The 17359-nt window shown below is 51.1% G+C and overlaps 5 protein-coding genes across 5 annotated transcripts; 2 read left to right on the forward strand and 3 right to left on the reverse strand.

Moving 5' to 3' along the window:
- Positions 1–1106: 1106 nt before the first annotated feature.
- ASPVEDRAFT_56009 (putative fructosamine-3-kinase) lies at positions 1107–3878 on the reverse strand (the record flags this gene model as incomplete). The annotated part of the gene is made up of 5 exons (XM_040815149.1): positions 1107–1510; positions 1567–1894; positions 1950–2078; positions 2254–2485; positions 2947–3878. The coding sequence occupies 5 exons, from the start codon at positions 3876–3878 to the stop codon at positions 1107–1109; spliced, it is 2025 nt and encodes a 674-aa protein (XP_040672118.1).
- Positions 3879–4255: 377 nt separating this feature from the next.
- On the reverse strand, positions 4256–7346 carry ASPVEDRAFT_87662 (armadillo repeat protein; the record flags this gene model as incomplete). Its single annotated transcript, XM_040818118.1, has 3 exons — positions 4256–5242; positions 5301–6994; positions 7049–7346. The coding sequence occupies 3 exons, from the start codon at positions 7344–7346 to the stop codon at positions 4256–4258; spliced, it is 2979 nt and encodes a 992-aa protein (XP_040672119.1).
- A 1115-nt stretch (positions 7347–8461) lies between these two features.
- Positions 8462–10041, forward strand: phoB (regulatory cyclin phoB). Its single transcript, XM_040813379.1, has one exon. It carries the CDS (start codon positions 8606–8608, stop codon positions 9776–9778), a length of 1173 nt encoding a protein of 390 aa, XP_040672120.1. The 5' UTR covers positions 8462–8605; the 3' UTR covers positions 9779–10041.
- Positions 10042–10444: 403 nt separating this feature from the next.
- On the forward strand, positions 10445–12049 carry ASPVEDRAFT_87664 (putative tRNA-specific adenosine-34 deaminase subunit Tad3; the record flags this gene model as incomplete). The annotated part of the gene is made up of 3 exons (XM_040818119.1): positions 10445–10541; positions 10594–10645; positions 10699–12049. 3 exons carry the CDS (start codon positions 10445–10447, stop codon positions 12047–12049), a joined length of 1500 nt encoding a protein of 499 aa, XP_040672121.1.
- A 516-nt stretch (positions 12050–12565) lies between these two features.
- Positions 12566–17046, reverse strand: ASPVEDRAFT_139692 (uncharacterized protein; the record flags this gene model as incomplete). Its single annotated transcript, XM_040807596.1, has 3 exons — positions 12566–12730; positions 12785–12973; positions 13024–17046. 3 exons carry the CDS (start codon positions 17044–17046, stop codon positions 12566–12568), a joined length of 4377 nt encoding a protein of 1458 aa, XP_040672122.1.
- Between the last annotated feature and the right edge of the window lie 313 nt (positions 17047–17359).

Raw genomic sequence — 17359 nt, forward strand, 5'->3', positions numbered from 1 at the left:
TCACCCCCTAGTCCTAGGCTGCTATGATGTGGTTATCGTTTATTATACGCAGAATAATAGCTAAGGATCTTGAAATTGGTATTTTTATGGTGTTTAGGTGAGAAATGGGTATATAATTGCAGTAATGTTTTGACTTAGGGCTAACTTCTTGAATGCCGAGCTTCATATTAGAACGAAATTATCAAGGCTGTTATTCATCATTTATTCCTATTTTCACTATAGGGTGTATAGTCACTGCCAATTTCTGGTATTTTGAATATACTCCCGTCCAAATATATCTCACCGTCATGATTGTTGGCTTGGATCCGTGGCTTCACTTATGTGCCTTGAGGTAGCAAAGATTCTCGGGGTACCTTGAGTCTTGCGTTGGAAGACAAACAGGCAAGCTAGAAGCAAGGTGCGACAAGTGTTGGGTTCCTGGCTCTCGTCTGCGTAGAACGTTGATAATACTGGTGTACGCTATGCTTGATGCCATCAGTTACATCTCTCTTTTCAATTCTATATCACGATATCTTCTCTATACGGCAGGCTATTTACACTGTATATAGGCTTGATAGCGCATCGCTACCCAAGTTTTTTTTTTTTTTTTTTTTTCTTCTTCTTTCCCTTCCTTAATGCAAAGTAATGACAAGCTACGGTATCTGACTTGATGTTTGAGTAGTCTCCGGCTCTGCTGATTCGACATGCGGCTGCGTGTTGCGGGTGAATGTTTGTTTCGCAATCTTGGATATATACTGACCAGGTGACGTATGGTAGGAACGCTTACTGGTCCAGCTTTCGAGTACGCCCACGGCCATATCAATCAGACGCAGTTCACCAGAAAAAGTCCGTGTGTTGACCCCGTATGTTCACTTGCGTTTCGAGGGGGGATGCTTGTCCAGTGGCTCGACGCGCCTGTCAGGCACCCCAGTAAGGGTCGTTCAGATGCATAGTACACACGGCGCATCGAGCTGACTGATTTTCCAATGTCAGCAGTTTGGTTCATGACCAAACGGTCTTTGTTGCCTTTGTGCGTTGGTATGTGACTAAGGTCATGAAGAACATCCCATTCGGCATCAGGGAAGCTCCGCTGTGCGATGGCGAGAGATTGTTGAACAGCCTGATGTTCATTCTTCCACCTCATATTCTTCCATTTCAACCTTGAAGTACTCGGCGACACGGGCCTTCTCAGCCGCCGCGTACTCAGAATCGACAATAAACCGCACCGCCGCGTCCCGGCCCCTCTCTCCTGTTTTCGGGCGTTCTCCGTGGGCTGTGGCTGGGATAAGAGGATGATAGCCGGATGCATTCTTCTCGTTAGTTGCCGACCCATTGGTTGTTGGCCCCTTCCGCGAGTCTTTTGGAGAACTTCCTTCGACTGTCGAGTGGGTATAGCGTGGCAGTCTCTTTTCTTCCGCTTCTTTATTCAGGGGAATCCGCACAGTAAGGAATCGGTCAGCAGGGAAGTGAGGCCCGACAGATGTAGAGCTGCGGTGGTGAGTGTACAACTCAAGGAGATCAAGGAGGGTTTCTAGATCAGCGTTAGTATTATTCCAATTGCTTTTTCTTGCCGTATTCTCAACATACCCATGACCTCCTCCCGACTTGTTTCCCACCTCGCATAGTCTGCTCCAATCTCCACTGCTTCAATCCGTTGTTCGATCAAACGACCCGCAAGCTCGAGACAGCTAAATGCCATTGTGGATGTGGTCTGCTTAATCGGCGCAAAGGTGCGGTAGAGATCTTGCGAAATGCGGTAAGCAACGTTCGATACCTCCGATTGCGGTCCAAGTCCGTATTTCTTAGCAAGCTTAATCAAAGTTTTCTGCGGATGACGCGTCCGGAAGTCAAATCCAGAGCTCTCGAGCATAAGTCTCTCTAAACCAATAATGCCTCGGGCGGGTTCATCGAGCACCTAAAAGACATTCCGTGTTAGAAAATACTCGGTTTCATGGCAGGTTGAATCATACCTGGTTATCTGGAGAGATTTGTTCGGATTGCGGTTGCTTTAGATTATACGCGGCGCATATAATCTCACGCGACTTCTTGAGCGTGTCCTCGATCTTGCAGGCGATAAACAGCGAAGCCGCAGCAGCATCCTAAACCGTCAGACTCCGCCAAATTGTAGGGTGTAGAGACCATATCCTACCATATTATTGTACTCCGAATCGTGGTGGTTCAGTCGGAACTTGTGGTAATAAATCACGGCGGTGTTAAAAGTCCGAATGGGCCTATATCGTTAGCAAACCGTCGTGGGAAAAGAGGACATTTCACATACAGATTAAGCTCGCGACGAACATTATCGATCCAGGTGACACCCTGCAGGCGCAGATTATCCTCGCGCAGAGGATTGATCGCCATGGAGGCCATGCATTTCTGGATGGTTTGCTCGAAGATGTACGGCTTCGCTACCTGGATGAAGGACGGGTGGATGGGCGGCGGTTCAGGCAGTGCCACGTCGGAGCCGGGCGGGTTCTTCGAGTCCTGCTTCTGTTCGGGGGCCATTCTGGGAGTCAGGCGCGACAAATACCCTCCAGAAAGTTCCGCTGGTTGTCCGATCGAGTGCGAGTTTCTTGGTTCTTTTCATCCTGCCATGAAGCTTGGAGCTGACACGTGATAGCACCGTAGAAATGTTCATCCGCGCCGGCGCATAGGCACTGTATATAATCTTTTTAAAGACCAGAATCAACAGAAAATAAAGAAATTTGTGGTGGTATAATTACTATTTCATATTAATTAGAATCGTCTGGATTGTATTGAATCATCTATGGAAGTTGTGTGCATGTATATCACCAATCAAGTGGTGCCAATCCCAAAGTATATATTCCTTCAGCCATACTTCTTCAGAAGCTTCTCCATTATAGACACAGCACCGGATCGATACCCGCCTCCAAAGATAGCATGATGGTTCAGATGATGATACCTAGACATGTTAGAAGAGACCCATGTCAAGGAAAGGGAGCTTACAGTTCATAGAGCCGGACCCGGTCTTCATACTCCTCAACCGGCTCTGTCTTGGGCACTATTCGATGATACTCATTGAAGAACGCGGATCCAAACCCTCCAAACATCTTCATAATCCCAATATCAAACTCACTATGAGCATAAGAAGCCGAAGGATCATAAACGACATCGCCAACTTCCTCATCGCCCTTCCGCCCACTCCCCACAATCCGACCACGGTCCGCATTTCCACTCCAGAGATCCCCATGAACGACAACAGGGACAATACCCTCCCCTTTTCCAGACTTATCATACCCAAGATGTTTATCTCCAAGCAGCGCAGGAACAACCGTGTCCGCTGTCTGCTCAACCAACCTTCTCAATCCAGCATCCTTCCCATTCCGCTTCTCCGATGTCGCCAGTATCGTCAACAGCCGGTCATTCGCATAGAAGTCCGCCCAACTTTCACGCGGAATATTGGGCTGCTTCGTATCTCCACAAAATGTCGGCACAGGGAACCCAAACATCCTCTTGCCTGTCTCCGGATTCACCGGCGCGGGTGTAGAATGCAGCCTCCCCAGCCTTTGCGCAAGCGACTCACCACCACGTCCACTGGCCCTTAGATCCAGAAACTCCGTCGCCAGGAAGTAGCTCTCCCCCTTCCCTTCTTCAAGTGGACCCCATGCTATTGCGCGGGGGCAGAAGCCGGGCACTGCGCCCGCGATGGCGTTCAGGGACTCGTATTCGCCCTCGAACATCTCCTTTGCGGCGTTGCCGTCGGCGGAGGTTTTAACGAAGTATTTCCGTTCTTCATCTTGCCCGTCTGCGCCTGGCACTGTGGCTTTTATTGCGCCTGTAGTTGTAAACCCAGAGCCTAGGCCTGCTGTTGAGAGCGAGGCTTTGGAGGGGTCGGAGATGGAGAGGGCACGGAGAATGGAAGTTGGGACTGGAGGCATGGCGTTATGTGTGATTTGGTTTATAGTTTACGTGAGGATTATTCTTGATTCGAGATAGTAAAAAGAAGAATTGATGATGATGAAAGTGCCTGGAACGTATTGGAAGTCTTGGGGTCCAACGATCGTTCCAATGACGTTGTGCTTTTAAATTTCCCCAATTATCGATAAGATAAACCCGCTGATAAGATGACTTGAGCATCCTGGAGGGAATGAAGGTCCGGGACGTATACGGTAGACACTACCTATTAATGACTAGGTATTATTTGGCAACAGCCCCAATGGCATTATGTTTTGTACATCCATGATTGTCGTGATGTTCGGCCACCCATTGTTTGGCCAGGGCGGAAACAAGAACTGGCAATAATTTACAAGACACGCTAAGAATGAGTTAACGAGTTTACCAGATGCAGTGCTGTTTTGGTTCGCTCTCGAACATCGAGATCCGAGTCATGCTCGAGACTAGCTAGTCGATCGAGCACCCCGATGGCGCGCAGTTCGAGGGCGCGTTTCCGACAACCCTCCCGATCACTGGCATCGTCCTCATATGTGAGGTTGATTACTACCCACACACAATTCGTCCGGACATCTCGGTGGCTGTGGTTGAAATAGCCCATCAAATAACGGAGAAGGTCTCGGTGTGAAACTATGAGTTGACGGTGCGATGGGAGGCCTGCGGCAAGATGGATGATAAAGAACGTCACCGCGACCAGAATCTCGGTTGGGACCTGGAGAGTGCGGTGATTTGGTGAGTCTCGCCGATGTGGCAGTTGAATGGAACGAGGGCGCAATTTTTCTGCCAAGGCATCTAGCAAAAAATTCTGGCCGATCGTGTTCAATAGATGGCCGATCATCTCCGGTGCATCAGGCCCACAGACAACATTGCGTAAAAGGTCAAGAGTCTGTTCTTGCGCCGCAATGTCATCCCGACGGGCCTGGGTTGTCTGGTCAAGATCACCGTGAAGCGCAAGCTTGCGCCGTCTGGTTGTGTCTGGAAGGAACATATCCAGACTGAATTTTGATGTAGGCAGAGGATCAGCCATTTCTTCATCACCCTCCTGGGGATTGTCCATTGGATTCAGGAGGTCGACCCGCTGCCCAGCCGAGTTGGCTCGGCTCATTCCACCGGGAGTGCTGCTGTCTGTCTCCTCGTCAGGTCCACGTTTAGCTAGGACACTCGTCGGGTCCTGAGAAATGACCTGCTTGATCCAGTCCGGTCCTAGACCATCAATAATTTTGATTTTGACATCGCTCTTTGAGTTATAAGCGACATGTTTTAGCGCCCATAGTGATTCAATCCGGAGTTTAGTGTTTGGGGAATGTGCATGCTCGCACAAGATGGGAAGGATTTCAGCAGATATGATTGCCTGCGAGAGATCTATTAGTAATTTGACAAAAGGCGAAGAAAAGATCTAGAAAATATACCTCTTTCATCGGACTGAAATCAAGAGCAAGGTTGCAAATAACAGATGTTGCCGCAATCTGCACCTCAATATCCGGATGACGAATCAAAACAAACAAAGGAGTCGAGACGCCAGCGTCAATAAGACTCGTCCTTAAAACGCTCACTGAACGCGTGAGCATTCGGGCAGCACCACAGGCTGCCAATAAAGTCGGCGTCGGGTTTCCGTCACCTGTACTGTTTCCTTGGCTAGGCTCGGCTGGTAGGGTATTCGGAAAGGGCTTGAGCGAATCAATGATGTATGGGACAACTCCATTATCACAGACCGCCTTGCGATACTCATCCTTGAAAGGCACCAATGCAGCTAATGCCTTCAGAATATTTTCTCGATATCTCATTATATGACAATTAAGGGGTGAGTAACCAGCGGGGCCAAGTCGGCACTCTGGCGGGTTTGCGTTAAGGCTTTCGGCTGTTGGCTGCTCTTCTGCATGCCACATGGATCGTGACGGCTCATGAACGGGGTTGTATGTTTCCTTGAGAAGTTGAGATAGTCGTTTTATTGCATCTCCCTCAACCGCATGTTTCTGCAATTCTTGGTCATCGACGACCAAGGCAGCAAGTACACCCGGAGCTTCTTCTTTGATACGTTTTGTTGATGGAATAAGTCCACCATACTGAATCCCGTCTTCAGACGCGTCGTAGTCCTTATCAAGCATGCGAAGTAGAATTGGAATCAGTAGATAACAGAGCATTGAAACCCTGTGCTTTTTTGTGAGCCCCAGCCGGCAAAGCACAGTCACGAGGCGAGCTGCCATTAGACGAGCCATGCCATTTTCCGCACGGACAAGATATAAGAGCCACGGAACAACGGGGTTTTCGTCATCTTCGGCCGATGGTGAGTCAAAGCTGGAGAGCGGAGTAGGAAAGGAGTGGCTTTGTCGACGCTGATGCCCATATTGACCGAGTGGTGGAAAGCTCGAAGCGCTGGCTGGGGATTTGAGCTGTGCCAGGGGAACTGACGGAAGGAGGTACTCTAGAGGTGTGCCCCCATGATGCTGCGGTACCGCCGTCCCCGATAAATAAGTGGAGCCCCAGGGTCCTTTCTTGATATCGGATGGAGCAAATTCGGGTATTTGTCGCGGGAATACAGTCACTATACCAGGAGATGAAAGGAAGTGCTCTGCCCGCCATTTAGATTGCTCAATGATGACCGTCACTGCACGAAGGATGGGGGCGAGTCTAGCCCCACGGGGCGCAGGTGACGGCAACGAACGCAGCGCGCCAGGATCATCTAAATGTTGCTCAGCACCCGGAAACACGAATCCCTGGGCAACTATGAAAGACGCGACCTTAACTGCCAGGGCGTCCAATACCCCGCAGTCCGCCAGAACTGCCTTGTGAACTTCCTCCGTGCATAGCTTCCCAATGAGACCCGCAGCAAGCTCAATTGATGCTAGACGGCCATGAGTACTATAGTCCTGTCCAACGATACGTGCCAAGCAGCCAATGTGCTCTGTTGAGAAAAGAAGGTCCGCCAACCGCGTATCCTTCGGCCATTGTTGCTGACTTTGTAGTGGTAGCCGGTCAGCCACACTATTCAAAATGCGGAGAATGGGAAGAATGAAGGATTGAGGACAATCAGGAGATGATAAGATGGAGAGGAGGATCGGAAGTAGGTTGCTTGAAAGGATCGGGGATAGGAACGGCACACCCCCTGTTCTGGCGTTAGTAACATAGCTGCGAAGTCTCAAGAAGATCGCCAACATACCTTGCGCTAAACTGCCAAGAAGTATGATTGCCTGTAAGCAGGCATCGTCCCCCTCTTCCGCAGAGCCTGGTAGCTCCGGGCGTTTGGAATCGCTCTGGAGCCCAGCACTTTTGCCGACAGCCCGAGAGGCAAGAACGTTGGCTAACACAGGGATAAGCCCTAACTGCACCCAAGTTCCCTTGCGTTGGTCATGACCAATTGTCTCATTCTTCAAGGCCCGTAAAGCAACAGTCTGTGAGGACAGGGTATCCGCATTTTGTAGCTGGCGGAGGATGGGCGGCGTCTCAGCGCGAGTCATGGTCCGAAATCACCACTTCCCGGAAGGGAACCCGGTAGCGGGTAGAGTCTGGCTCGCCTGGAGATTATATGGAGCAGCTAGGTAGTCGGGGGCGTCTAATAATCCGAGCGAATGATGGGTGATGATGGCGAACGCATGTGGTGGTGATACGGAGAAGTGCGGAGGTGAGGTCGTTGATGGGCGTATGCGATTCCGGAGTTCAATTCAAGGTTGGAGCTTCGAATTCAACCCACCAATGCAACAACTAAACAAGACTAACAGATGATGCAAGTCGTATAAATATAAACACATCTATCATGACACAAAAAAAGCCAGACTGTAAAATACAGAAAGAGACAGTCGACACGGAGATCGACCAGGTCATTGACACTCAAAACCGCAGGTCTTGGCGCGGGCAGATATGCTTTACCGTTTTCGGAAGTATATCAGGTGACCGTCACATGACATTAACTGGTTACTAATCAAGACAGTAATCACGTGACTCAGCCTTACTGCCAGAGTGCAGGTTGCAGGACGGTTTAGCGCGTTAGGCACCGAAGTAGCCCCTGAAAGGGCTGAAGCTGCGCAGACGGTCCCGAGCTTGGAAGTGATCTGAGGATCTGATAACTCTGTCAAATCGCACGGCCCTCAAAGGAACAGGAGGAACTGTCGCCTCTGCTTGACAGTTCCGCAGCATGTCAGCTGGTCTGGCAGGTCAGTTCTCCCGGGGGCCAAGTTCCTTGGTTCCAGGGCTGTCTGGGGATCCGACCGCATTGAGTTCTTAATCTGCCAATAAAAGCAGAATGCGCCAGTGACGAAAGGCCCTCATCAGGCCTGGTCCACAAGTGGCTGATTCTGCCAGGCGTACTGATGTATTGGGGACGTTCCGTACGGCCGGCTTTTCCGGAAAAGCGCTTATTAATGAATTCTATTGGCTGAACATAAAACACTAAACCTTATTAAGGAGAGATTTCCTTCTGCTGGGTCTCGACCTTACAGTACCGAACGGGCACAGGTTTTCAGAGACTTCACAACAGGGCACAGTGTGACTGGCACCTAGTGGTGGAATGATTCTTCTTTTAAATCAACTATCCTGACACTTACCTTCCTCATCATCATCGTTGTATCTGATCACTGCCGTGTCTTGAGTAGGGGATCAGCACGATGAGTATGTGCACGACACCAAATGCAATAGTTCCGGTCTTGGGTTTCACAGCATTTGCCAATCTCGAGCAACCTCGTTCAATCCTGCGCCCACGTGGTGAACCTGTTGGGCGGAGATGTTAGTTTCTTCGCCCTCGCCCTCCGCCGCCCTTCGGCCCTCTCCCTCCTCTCCTTCCACTTCTCAGCCCCAACCTCCTCTCTCTCCATGCTCGACTTCCTTCTCGCGCCGCCTGTCGTCGACGTCAGCTGCCTTTGCTTATCATAGCCAGCATTATGACTCTGCCGCCGATCGATCTGCTGTGCCCGGTAGTCCTTTCACTCCCCGCTCCTCTCGTGTGGCCATTGAAGAGCTCCGGTCAGCTCTGAAGAGGCACTCGGTTTCTACTCCGTCTGTCAGGCCCTCAGGGGACCTTCCTTGCGGTCGTATGTCCGCCGGGCAGACCTCCCTTGGGGGCGGAATTAGCGCCTCCGAGTCTGCTGCAGCTGCCTCCGCTGCAGCTCCCGGTCCTAACGCCGCCCTCCCCGATTACCCCGACCATCCTGCCAGTAACAGTTCGTCTGTTCCTGCATCTGCCCCTCCGGCCCCAGCCCCCCCTCCCCAGAGCTCGCAAGCGCCCTCAATGCCGGCGCCAACCAGCAACGCAGGGTCCAACAAGCGTAACAGCCCAAATGATTCTCCTCCTAGCCGTGCAGCGGCTGCGGAGCTAGAGAATTTAGACCTCGAACGTTCGCAGTCAAAGAGACAACGCTCGGATAAGCCCGCCGTTAAATACCTTCCGGCTCGTTATGAATTCGCCAACCCCAAGGACCTAGTTTTCCTGATCTCGAGTATGCTGTTGGAGCTTATTCGGTTTAATGACAAGATACCCTTGCACCAGGGTCGATTGACACGTTTCCACTCACGCTCGCCTCCTCGGATTTCAGTGCATGACTACTTACAACGACTCACGACTCACGCGACCTTGTCTCCGCCCATTCTGCTAAGTATGGTGTATTATATCGACCGGCTTTGTGCGTTATACCCAGCCTTCACCGTCTCGAGCTTGACAATCCATCGGTTCCTGATTACCAGTGCGACTGTTGCGTCCAAAGGACTCAGCGATAGCTTCTGGACCAACAAAACCTACGCCCGAGTTGGGGGAATCAGTATGACCGAATTAGCCCTTCTTGAACTAGAATTTCTCTTCCGTGTCGAGTGGCGTATCGTCCCTCAACCCGAGGTTCTTAATGACTACTACCAGAGCCTGGCAGAAAGGTGCGAAGGGTATGAGATCCAATCCAGTGCCTGATTGGGCCAACCAAACCGGCTTTCCTTTGTGACTGGTATACACGACGAGGCGTTGCAACAACCGGAAATAGCACACATAGGGGACTTGGAGTTTCTCTGCATGCATTAGAGCGCTCGACAGAGAGCAAGTCGTGTGGCGTGTCTGTTTATACTGGGGCTTTATCCTAATTCTGCTTACGATTCCACATATTTGCGTTTCATTTTCCTGTGTTCTTATATCCCTCTGTGTTTTGTACAACTTCATTCTCGGCGTTTCAGGTAGCAGGGCGGCCTTTTTGAGATTCCAGTTCTTCGCGTATCTGAATACCAACTATTAATTTCATCTGTTTATAATTCTCTGCTATGTCTTGCTACAATTCCTACTAATGCTGTTTCCTGGCCAAAAGGAGACGACGGCTTTGTGACGTAACTTGTGCCTCAGGCAAAAAAACCCCCGTAGGGCTTAGGTTTTAGGGTACAGGGTTGCAGCGGGGATAACTTCAATCTTTATTCATTCCGCCAAAGACCATCAAACTGCCAGATAACCAGTGCTGCTCAATATACACGTCCAGATGTCATGATATTGAGCTCACCTGCCCCTTTAGTCGCTTCCCTCGTGCTTGCCGCTCATTAACCGGCTGGCCCAAGTTCGCAATCCCTGGAACTTCTTCGCTCCCCTCCAGAGCTCATGGATGCCCAGGAGATCATTCGCGACGTTCAGCCTCTCGTAGGCGAAGTAACGCCTATAAAAACTGTACAAGAAACTCAACCTGTAGAGGAATATGGTATGTACATTAACCAGTTGGATTGCGGCCTACCTGATCTAATGGTTCCAAGGGGACGCCTACGTTGCGGGGGTGAACGTGAAAAGTGCCGCGAAGGTCGTAAAGTGAGTCGCTTGCCGAGTCGTATCATTTTCTGTCCGAGCGTTGATCAGTATAGAGTCCTCGATGCTGCCTTTCCCCGCGACGCTGCCCGCCCCATGAACCATCTCCGCCGATTCGCGAAGCAAGGCAACCTCCCAGAACGTCTACACCCGATCCTCTTAAACGACAACCCTTCGCCACAGATTATATTTGTCTTAATCTCACCACCTCTACCGGACGTAAACCGTCTACAAGAACTCCTCGCCCCCTTTGTCCCGACACCAGAAAACCCCGAATCGCAATCTTCAGATCCTGCAGGCCAGGTTGAGCTGCACACCATTAAAGTCCCCACCCTCCCACCACTAGGCCAAGCGCAGGCCGAGAAATGGTCCAAGGAATTATGGCCGGTCGTTTACAACCCAGCCGCTGCACGGGCGACAGTCTCACCCCCAGTTCAGGTCCTGAACCGTACGCGCGAGTTCATTCAGCCAGACGCAGGCCGGTATCTAGCCTTCGCGCGCAAGGTCGCCGAGGAAGCAGAGCAATCCGGTCGAGGCCGCGGTGTCGGCGCCGTAGTCGTTGATTCGGATATCATCTCTAGGATACTAGACGCAGGAGACGACATGGACACCAATTGGGCGGATGCAATCGTCGCTGTCGCCGGCGACGCACGGTATTCTCGTGGCGAAGCCGGATGCCCTTCAACAGCTGAATTGCATACCGGCGAAGGCCCAAATCCAGCCACCAGGACATACGACCCAGACCTCGAGGGGGGCCCGGACTTGCACGCGCTCATGCGCGCCGCCGAGATAATCGCGTATAAAAGACGGGCTGGGGACCCAGATGCGGAGAATGATAAACCATCTTTGTCTCCGTTGGAGTTATATTTCCTTTCGCAAAAAGACCTTACAGCTCCAGAGTCTGAGCCTGAAACGCGAGATACAACCCCAGGCGTCCCAGAGAAATACCAGAAGACTGGGTACGATGATTCCCGGGCTGTTCCCATCTCAACGTCTGCTGGGGAAGAGAAATCAGAGCCCAGAATCCGTCCGCGCTCGCGAGGTGGATATCTATGTACTGACCTGGACGTGTACTTGACACATGAGCCTTGTCTGTGCTGCTCCATGGGTCTCCTCCTTTCGCGGTTCCGCTCTGTTATCTTTCCGCAAAGTGGGAGGATGGTTACGGGGGGTCTTGCTTCTGAGCCTGTCATCGCGCCTGTACCTGTTACTGATGAGGCAACTGAACACGAGGGAGACAGCGGACCAGCGCATGACCAGGAAGAAAAGGTACAGGATCGGTTATATTATGGCCTCCACTGGAGAAAGGAGCTGAACTGGCGGGCGTTGGGGTTTGAGTTTGTTGAGGACGGTGAATCTGGAAATGTGGCTGCAGCTACTAAAGAGAGGGTTGCATTTTATGCATGATTGATTCAATTTACACCTATTTATGGGAATTGTCTGGCGTTAGATGAGTGGGAAGGCATGTATTGTATTAACATTATATCGCATTTTATATAGTGGGATTCAGATTTCAAGGGGCAGGCGAATCGAATACACTTCTATCTACAGTAAGAACCCGCTGTAACCGATAATCTACGAGGATCTCAGCTTTCAGTGGCCATCATAGGTTCTCGTCAAGTTGAGAGACAGGTGCAGGCAATTATAGCCAGGTGATTACTATTGGAAGGACTGCAAAGTCAAAATAATGGTTCATTACGACAATTGTAATTAGCCCTCGATATGCCATCGCAATGATCATAGTAAATGTTCATGTCATGCATGCCATGTCGCACTATGCATTAAAGACAGCAAAAATATCAAGAATATCAATCACCCTTCATGTTGATTGTATTGCGCTAATGCATGATTCATAACCATCATTAGAGATCCAAATGCAGAACGCATTCAACATGCACGTCATAATTACCGATTCCGATACCTTTAACCACGGAGATTACGGAGATCGGTAGCCCGGCGAGCGAGCGGGGGGATCCTGCGCAGGATGGCGCTGTGAGGTGCCTCTTTGGCAACAGACATGTAGAGGCCATTCAGGCGAGCGATCAGGATGTCCATAATCTTGGGTGCGACCTCTTGAATATCGGCATCCTAATACAAGTTAGTATTTAACAAGGTGGACTCGTGTGAATGATGTTTACTGACCCTTAAATTAACTGTCTGAAGAACGACCTCGAGCCACGTGAGACGCTCCATAGCATTTGTCTGCATGGAGGATGTAACGGCCACACCAACTGACAGTGCCACTATGGGGGAAAGTGTGTTCAAGTAGGACGGGTCAATGTGGACAAAGAGGCGATCGAACAGATCTGCCTGTTGCTCAGATTGAAGCCACTGGCGCAAGTTAGAAACGTTGTATTATTAATGAGTAAAATGGAACATACCTTAACTGAGCCTTCTTCGTATCTCCCATCGCGTATCAACTGTGTAATTTCTGCAATCTCTCTTTCTTCAGGGTTTGGCACTTCGTTGAACGGAGCTGGCGCGACTGCTGGTTGATTCACTGGGATTTGTTGGGTTCCGGGTTCATTCTGCGCAGAAACAACCTGGTTCAGGCGCAAAACCTCCTGCTGGAATCCAGTCTGCGCAGCGGCCATGGACGCAACAGTATCCGACATGCCGCGAACTAGAGCAGTGAGTTGGTCGATTTTGGCAGCATCGGCTTGGCGTTGGGCTTCATGTTGCTTTATCTGAGTCTGCATACGCTTCTCCACGTCATTTCCGACCATCTCCGCTGCCCGGAGAGCGACATTCTTCAGAGTGGGCGCAAGGGTATCATGCAGAGTCTTGGAAATTTGGCTTTCTACATGAGTACTCAACCTCTGGCTCACAGCATCTGACACAACTTTCATTACGTCGGGCTGCTGCAGAGCGCGGGAAACTGAGTCCGGCAGAGACTGCCGCAGTTCACGGGAAATGACACCACCAGATTGCTGAGACAGAACAGTATTCAATTGCTTGCTCACAGCAGCAGAAGTGAGGTCTCCAAGCGCGGGGACCACGTCAGACTGGATGCTCTGGGTGACAATACGCGCAAGGTTCTTCTCCACGTTTTCGGAGAGCGTGCTTGATACCATGCGCAAAACCTGGTCTTGCTTGGAAGCAAACGCAGCGTCCCAGCTACGCCGTTCCTCATCAAACCGAGTGTATAGTCCTTCTAGCTCACGGCCGAGGCTCTTGTTGAATTCAGAAGTGACTCCATCCTGCAATGCCTCGATGTGTTTATTCCAGGTCTCGTGAGAATCGCCAACACCATTTCCTGCGACTGTGGGCTTGGGTGCACTCGCCAGAACCTTCGGCGCCTCACGGTTAAACTGATCAGGTGTCGAGAGAGGTTCCTTCTTCGTAGGTTCACTGGCCGCAGCAGCTCCCTTCTTCTTCTTCTTTTTCTCAGGTTTTTCAGACGGGCCCGCAGACGTCGCTTCTACAGGCTCATCAACCTGCTTTTTCTTGGGCGCGGCCTTTGTAGGGGATTGTGTGCGTTGAGCACTGGGTCCAGCACCGGCACTGGCGCTATCTTCAGCGATGGGCTCCGGGGTAGCCTTCACAAATTCCTTTGGTACAACCTTTGTGGGAGTGCCAGTAGAATCACCGTTTACAGAAAAATCGTCTGCAACGTAGGTTGGGAAGGATTGAAGATCAGAAATCTCAATCAGGCCCTCGCTAAGAGCATTAACGGGGCGAACAATTCTGTTGTCTTGGCTCCAACCGAGGTCTTCTTTCTTGATGTTAAGGCATGTAACGCCACGAGAGTGCATAACGTAAAGTTCGAAAAGGCCACTTTCCTCGCCGGCTGCCTTTGTGATCGGCAGAAGGTCCAGACTGCGAAGTTGGCCCTTTGACGCGAAAGATACCTCACGAATCCCGCTGAGACAAGCGGTTGATTCCGGCTTCGGAAGGGTGTTGTCCTTCTCTGCCGCACGCTTGATAAATGAGGCCTGTGACATCGACTGTAAGTTATACTTCGGGGCCGACAAGTGAACAAAGTATATGGAGTTCCGGGTCGGGTGTCCGACAACAAGGATTCCAGATGGTGCGTGATACGCAACACTGCAAATGGCGTCGGACTCGTTCTCGTGCGGGAATTTGAGCTCCTGCACTGCCTTGCCTAGCCCAATATCCCAGAGCTGCAAAGTGTGATTCTGCTTCAATCCAACAAGAACGTAACGGAGCGCCATCGACTTCACATAAGGGCGCAACTTGTCCATGAAAAGGACAGATGTTGGCCACGACTTCTCGGTAGGAGAGCCAGTCACAAAAGTGTTCAGCGGGATACGGATCTCAGAAGCATTGATACCGGCGTCTGGGTTGTTGACCACTTCGCGGATATCCCAGAAACGAAGGCGACCGGTTTTATCGAGCGAAGCAATGACGGTATCGTCAGCGCTAAACACGAAGTCCTTCCCGGCCTTTCCGGTTGAGATCTTCAAAGCGCGCTCCTTGAAGAATTTTTCAGTATTCACAGTTCGGTTGTTGCCCGAGACGCCGTATGTAGGGTTTGCAGCAGCCTGTGGAGAGATTACATAGATGTTCTTGCCCCGCCCAATCGCAAAGAACCCAGAGTGCTGAGAGCTCCGTTTAGCCCGCGTTTTCAGCTGGCCGCCGGAGGTGTTCTCGTCAGAAGCCGGGAACGGTGGGAAGATGAGACTTTCACTCTCCAAAGCATCCTGCTCAAAAAGATCTTTATCTCCTCGAGAAATCAAAATCCAGTATACAGTGCCACTGACACCAATTCCTAGAACGGCTTGGTCTTCGGAAGACCCGCCGGCAGACTGTGATGTGCATACCGCAACATTAAACACACGGTCACGAGTGGAGCGTAGCACCTGCTTGTCGCTTCCATCGTCTTGACGAATAATTCTCATTCCTCCATTTTTGGCAAGCGCATAGACAATATAGTCGGGAGTAGCAGAGGTCAACGAACGGTCGAGCTGATCGAAGTCTTTCTTCAACCGAGCAATATCCATGATTCCGTCGTCGCGCAAAGCCGGGAGCTTTCCAGCATACGGCTTGACAATAATGGATATGAATGGCCTCAGGGGAAAGTTGTGTACGGGAACGACACGTTCTTCATCCTTTTCAGCACTGTCCTCGGCACTCTCCCAACTATCCGCCAACGCCTCCCCACTGCCATTGGAATTCTCTTTCACTCCTGTGGTAGCAGCAACTTCCTCAGTAGTTTCTTTCACGACTTCCGTCTCACCATTGGAATCCTGAACAGTAGTCTCAGTGGTCATCACAGTAGTTTTAACGCTATCTTCTTGCAGCGCTGGTCCTGGAGAACCATTCACCTGAGTCAACTTTTCGTAAGACTCGTCAACGTCCCGTGTAATCTGCTCTACGAGCCTGTCAACCACATTTGTAACGGCTTCCTTTTGGTGTCCATCCAAACTAGGAGGGTTCGGGCGCGCGTTTTCGGCAGTTCGTGGTGCGGGTTGAGGTTGGAACTCGGTAGTCACATTCACTTTCTCGTCTTTCGTAAATTCAACAACCGGGCTCTCATCTTGAAGATTGGGCTGAGGGGTTCGGTTCCGCGACACAGCCGCCAGCTGTTCGAACGGATTAACGTGCGCGAAAATGGTTTCATTGCCGGGTGGGGTTGGGTTGTCCGATCTTACAGGAGCAAAACTCGTCGGCTCCACGGCACCTTGCGTTGGCGGTGTCGAACGTCCTAATCCAGACTCCGAAAACGTATTCTTCTGAGATGCAATAGAACCAGGAGACTGGACAGCAGCATCGGACAATTTCTGACCTGACGTGGGCAGGTTGAGCAGACGCAGTAACATATCTTGCGGCTTTTCGGGATTCGTCGTAGCAGAAGGGCTTTCGGCAGCGGGTTGGTCCGCTTGCTGGCCCGGGTTAGCAGTAGCAGCTTGTCCCTGTCTACCAAAAAGAGTGGTTACCAGGTCAGACGCAGAGATGTCCCTCGCGTGAGACCTCGAAGCATCCTCTGGGACGGGGGCCGATGGGTGTGTATGAACAGGTTGTTCTGCAGCTGTAGGGGCCTGCTGCTGAGGAGAGCCAGCACCATGTTGGTTGAACTTCAGTAGATTCAACAAGTTGACGGAGCGGTCAGGGTTCTGAGGCTGGGGTTGATGCTGGGGAAACGATTCGCCGGGGGTGGCGACGTTGGGGCTCAGGATGTCCGATGGGTGACGAGGAGGATTGTTGACTGGAGAAGGGCTTTGCAGGGCCGACGAGACCGAGGGGTGATGGTAGGCCTGCTGATGCAGATGGGAATGCGCGTAGCCCTGGCCGTCATAGGGCGGCGCCTGCGGCCTGTATCCATGCTGCGGGTAATGCTGAGGATACTGGGCCATGCCAGGATCCTGAGCAGGGGTGTTCGAAGGAGAAGGTCGAGACTTTATGCTCGCCAGGAGAGCTTGAATATCACTGGGGGTGGACATTTCTGTCGCTCGCCGTGTTAAAAGACGACCACCAATTGAGATACCAAGCTCAGTGTTTCCACAGGAGCTCTCTTTCGAGAGACAGCAGAGACAGGCGAATAAAAGAAGCGACAATCTTCGATGGAGTTAAAGAAATCGAAAAACCAGCAACGGAAAGGAAAGAAAAACCAAGTAGAACGCAAAAAGAGGAATTGAATAGTATAAAGAGAAAGGGAAGGGAGGGAGGAGCAAGAAAAGAGGAAGAGGAGAGAGAACCGAAGGAGACGAGAAAGTGAATTCAACTGCAGATTCAAGCGCTGTGTGGCTGGAGCTC

Source organism: Aspergillus versicolor (assembly GCF_001890125.1).
Source record: "Aspergillus versicolor CBS 583.65 unplaced genomic scaffold ASPVEscaffold_10, whole genome shotgun sequence".
Taxonomy (NCBI): Eukaryota; Fungi; Ascomycota; class Eurotiomycetes; order Eurotiales; family Aspergillaceae; genus Aspergillus; species Aspergillus versicolor.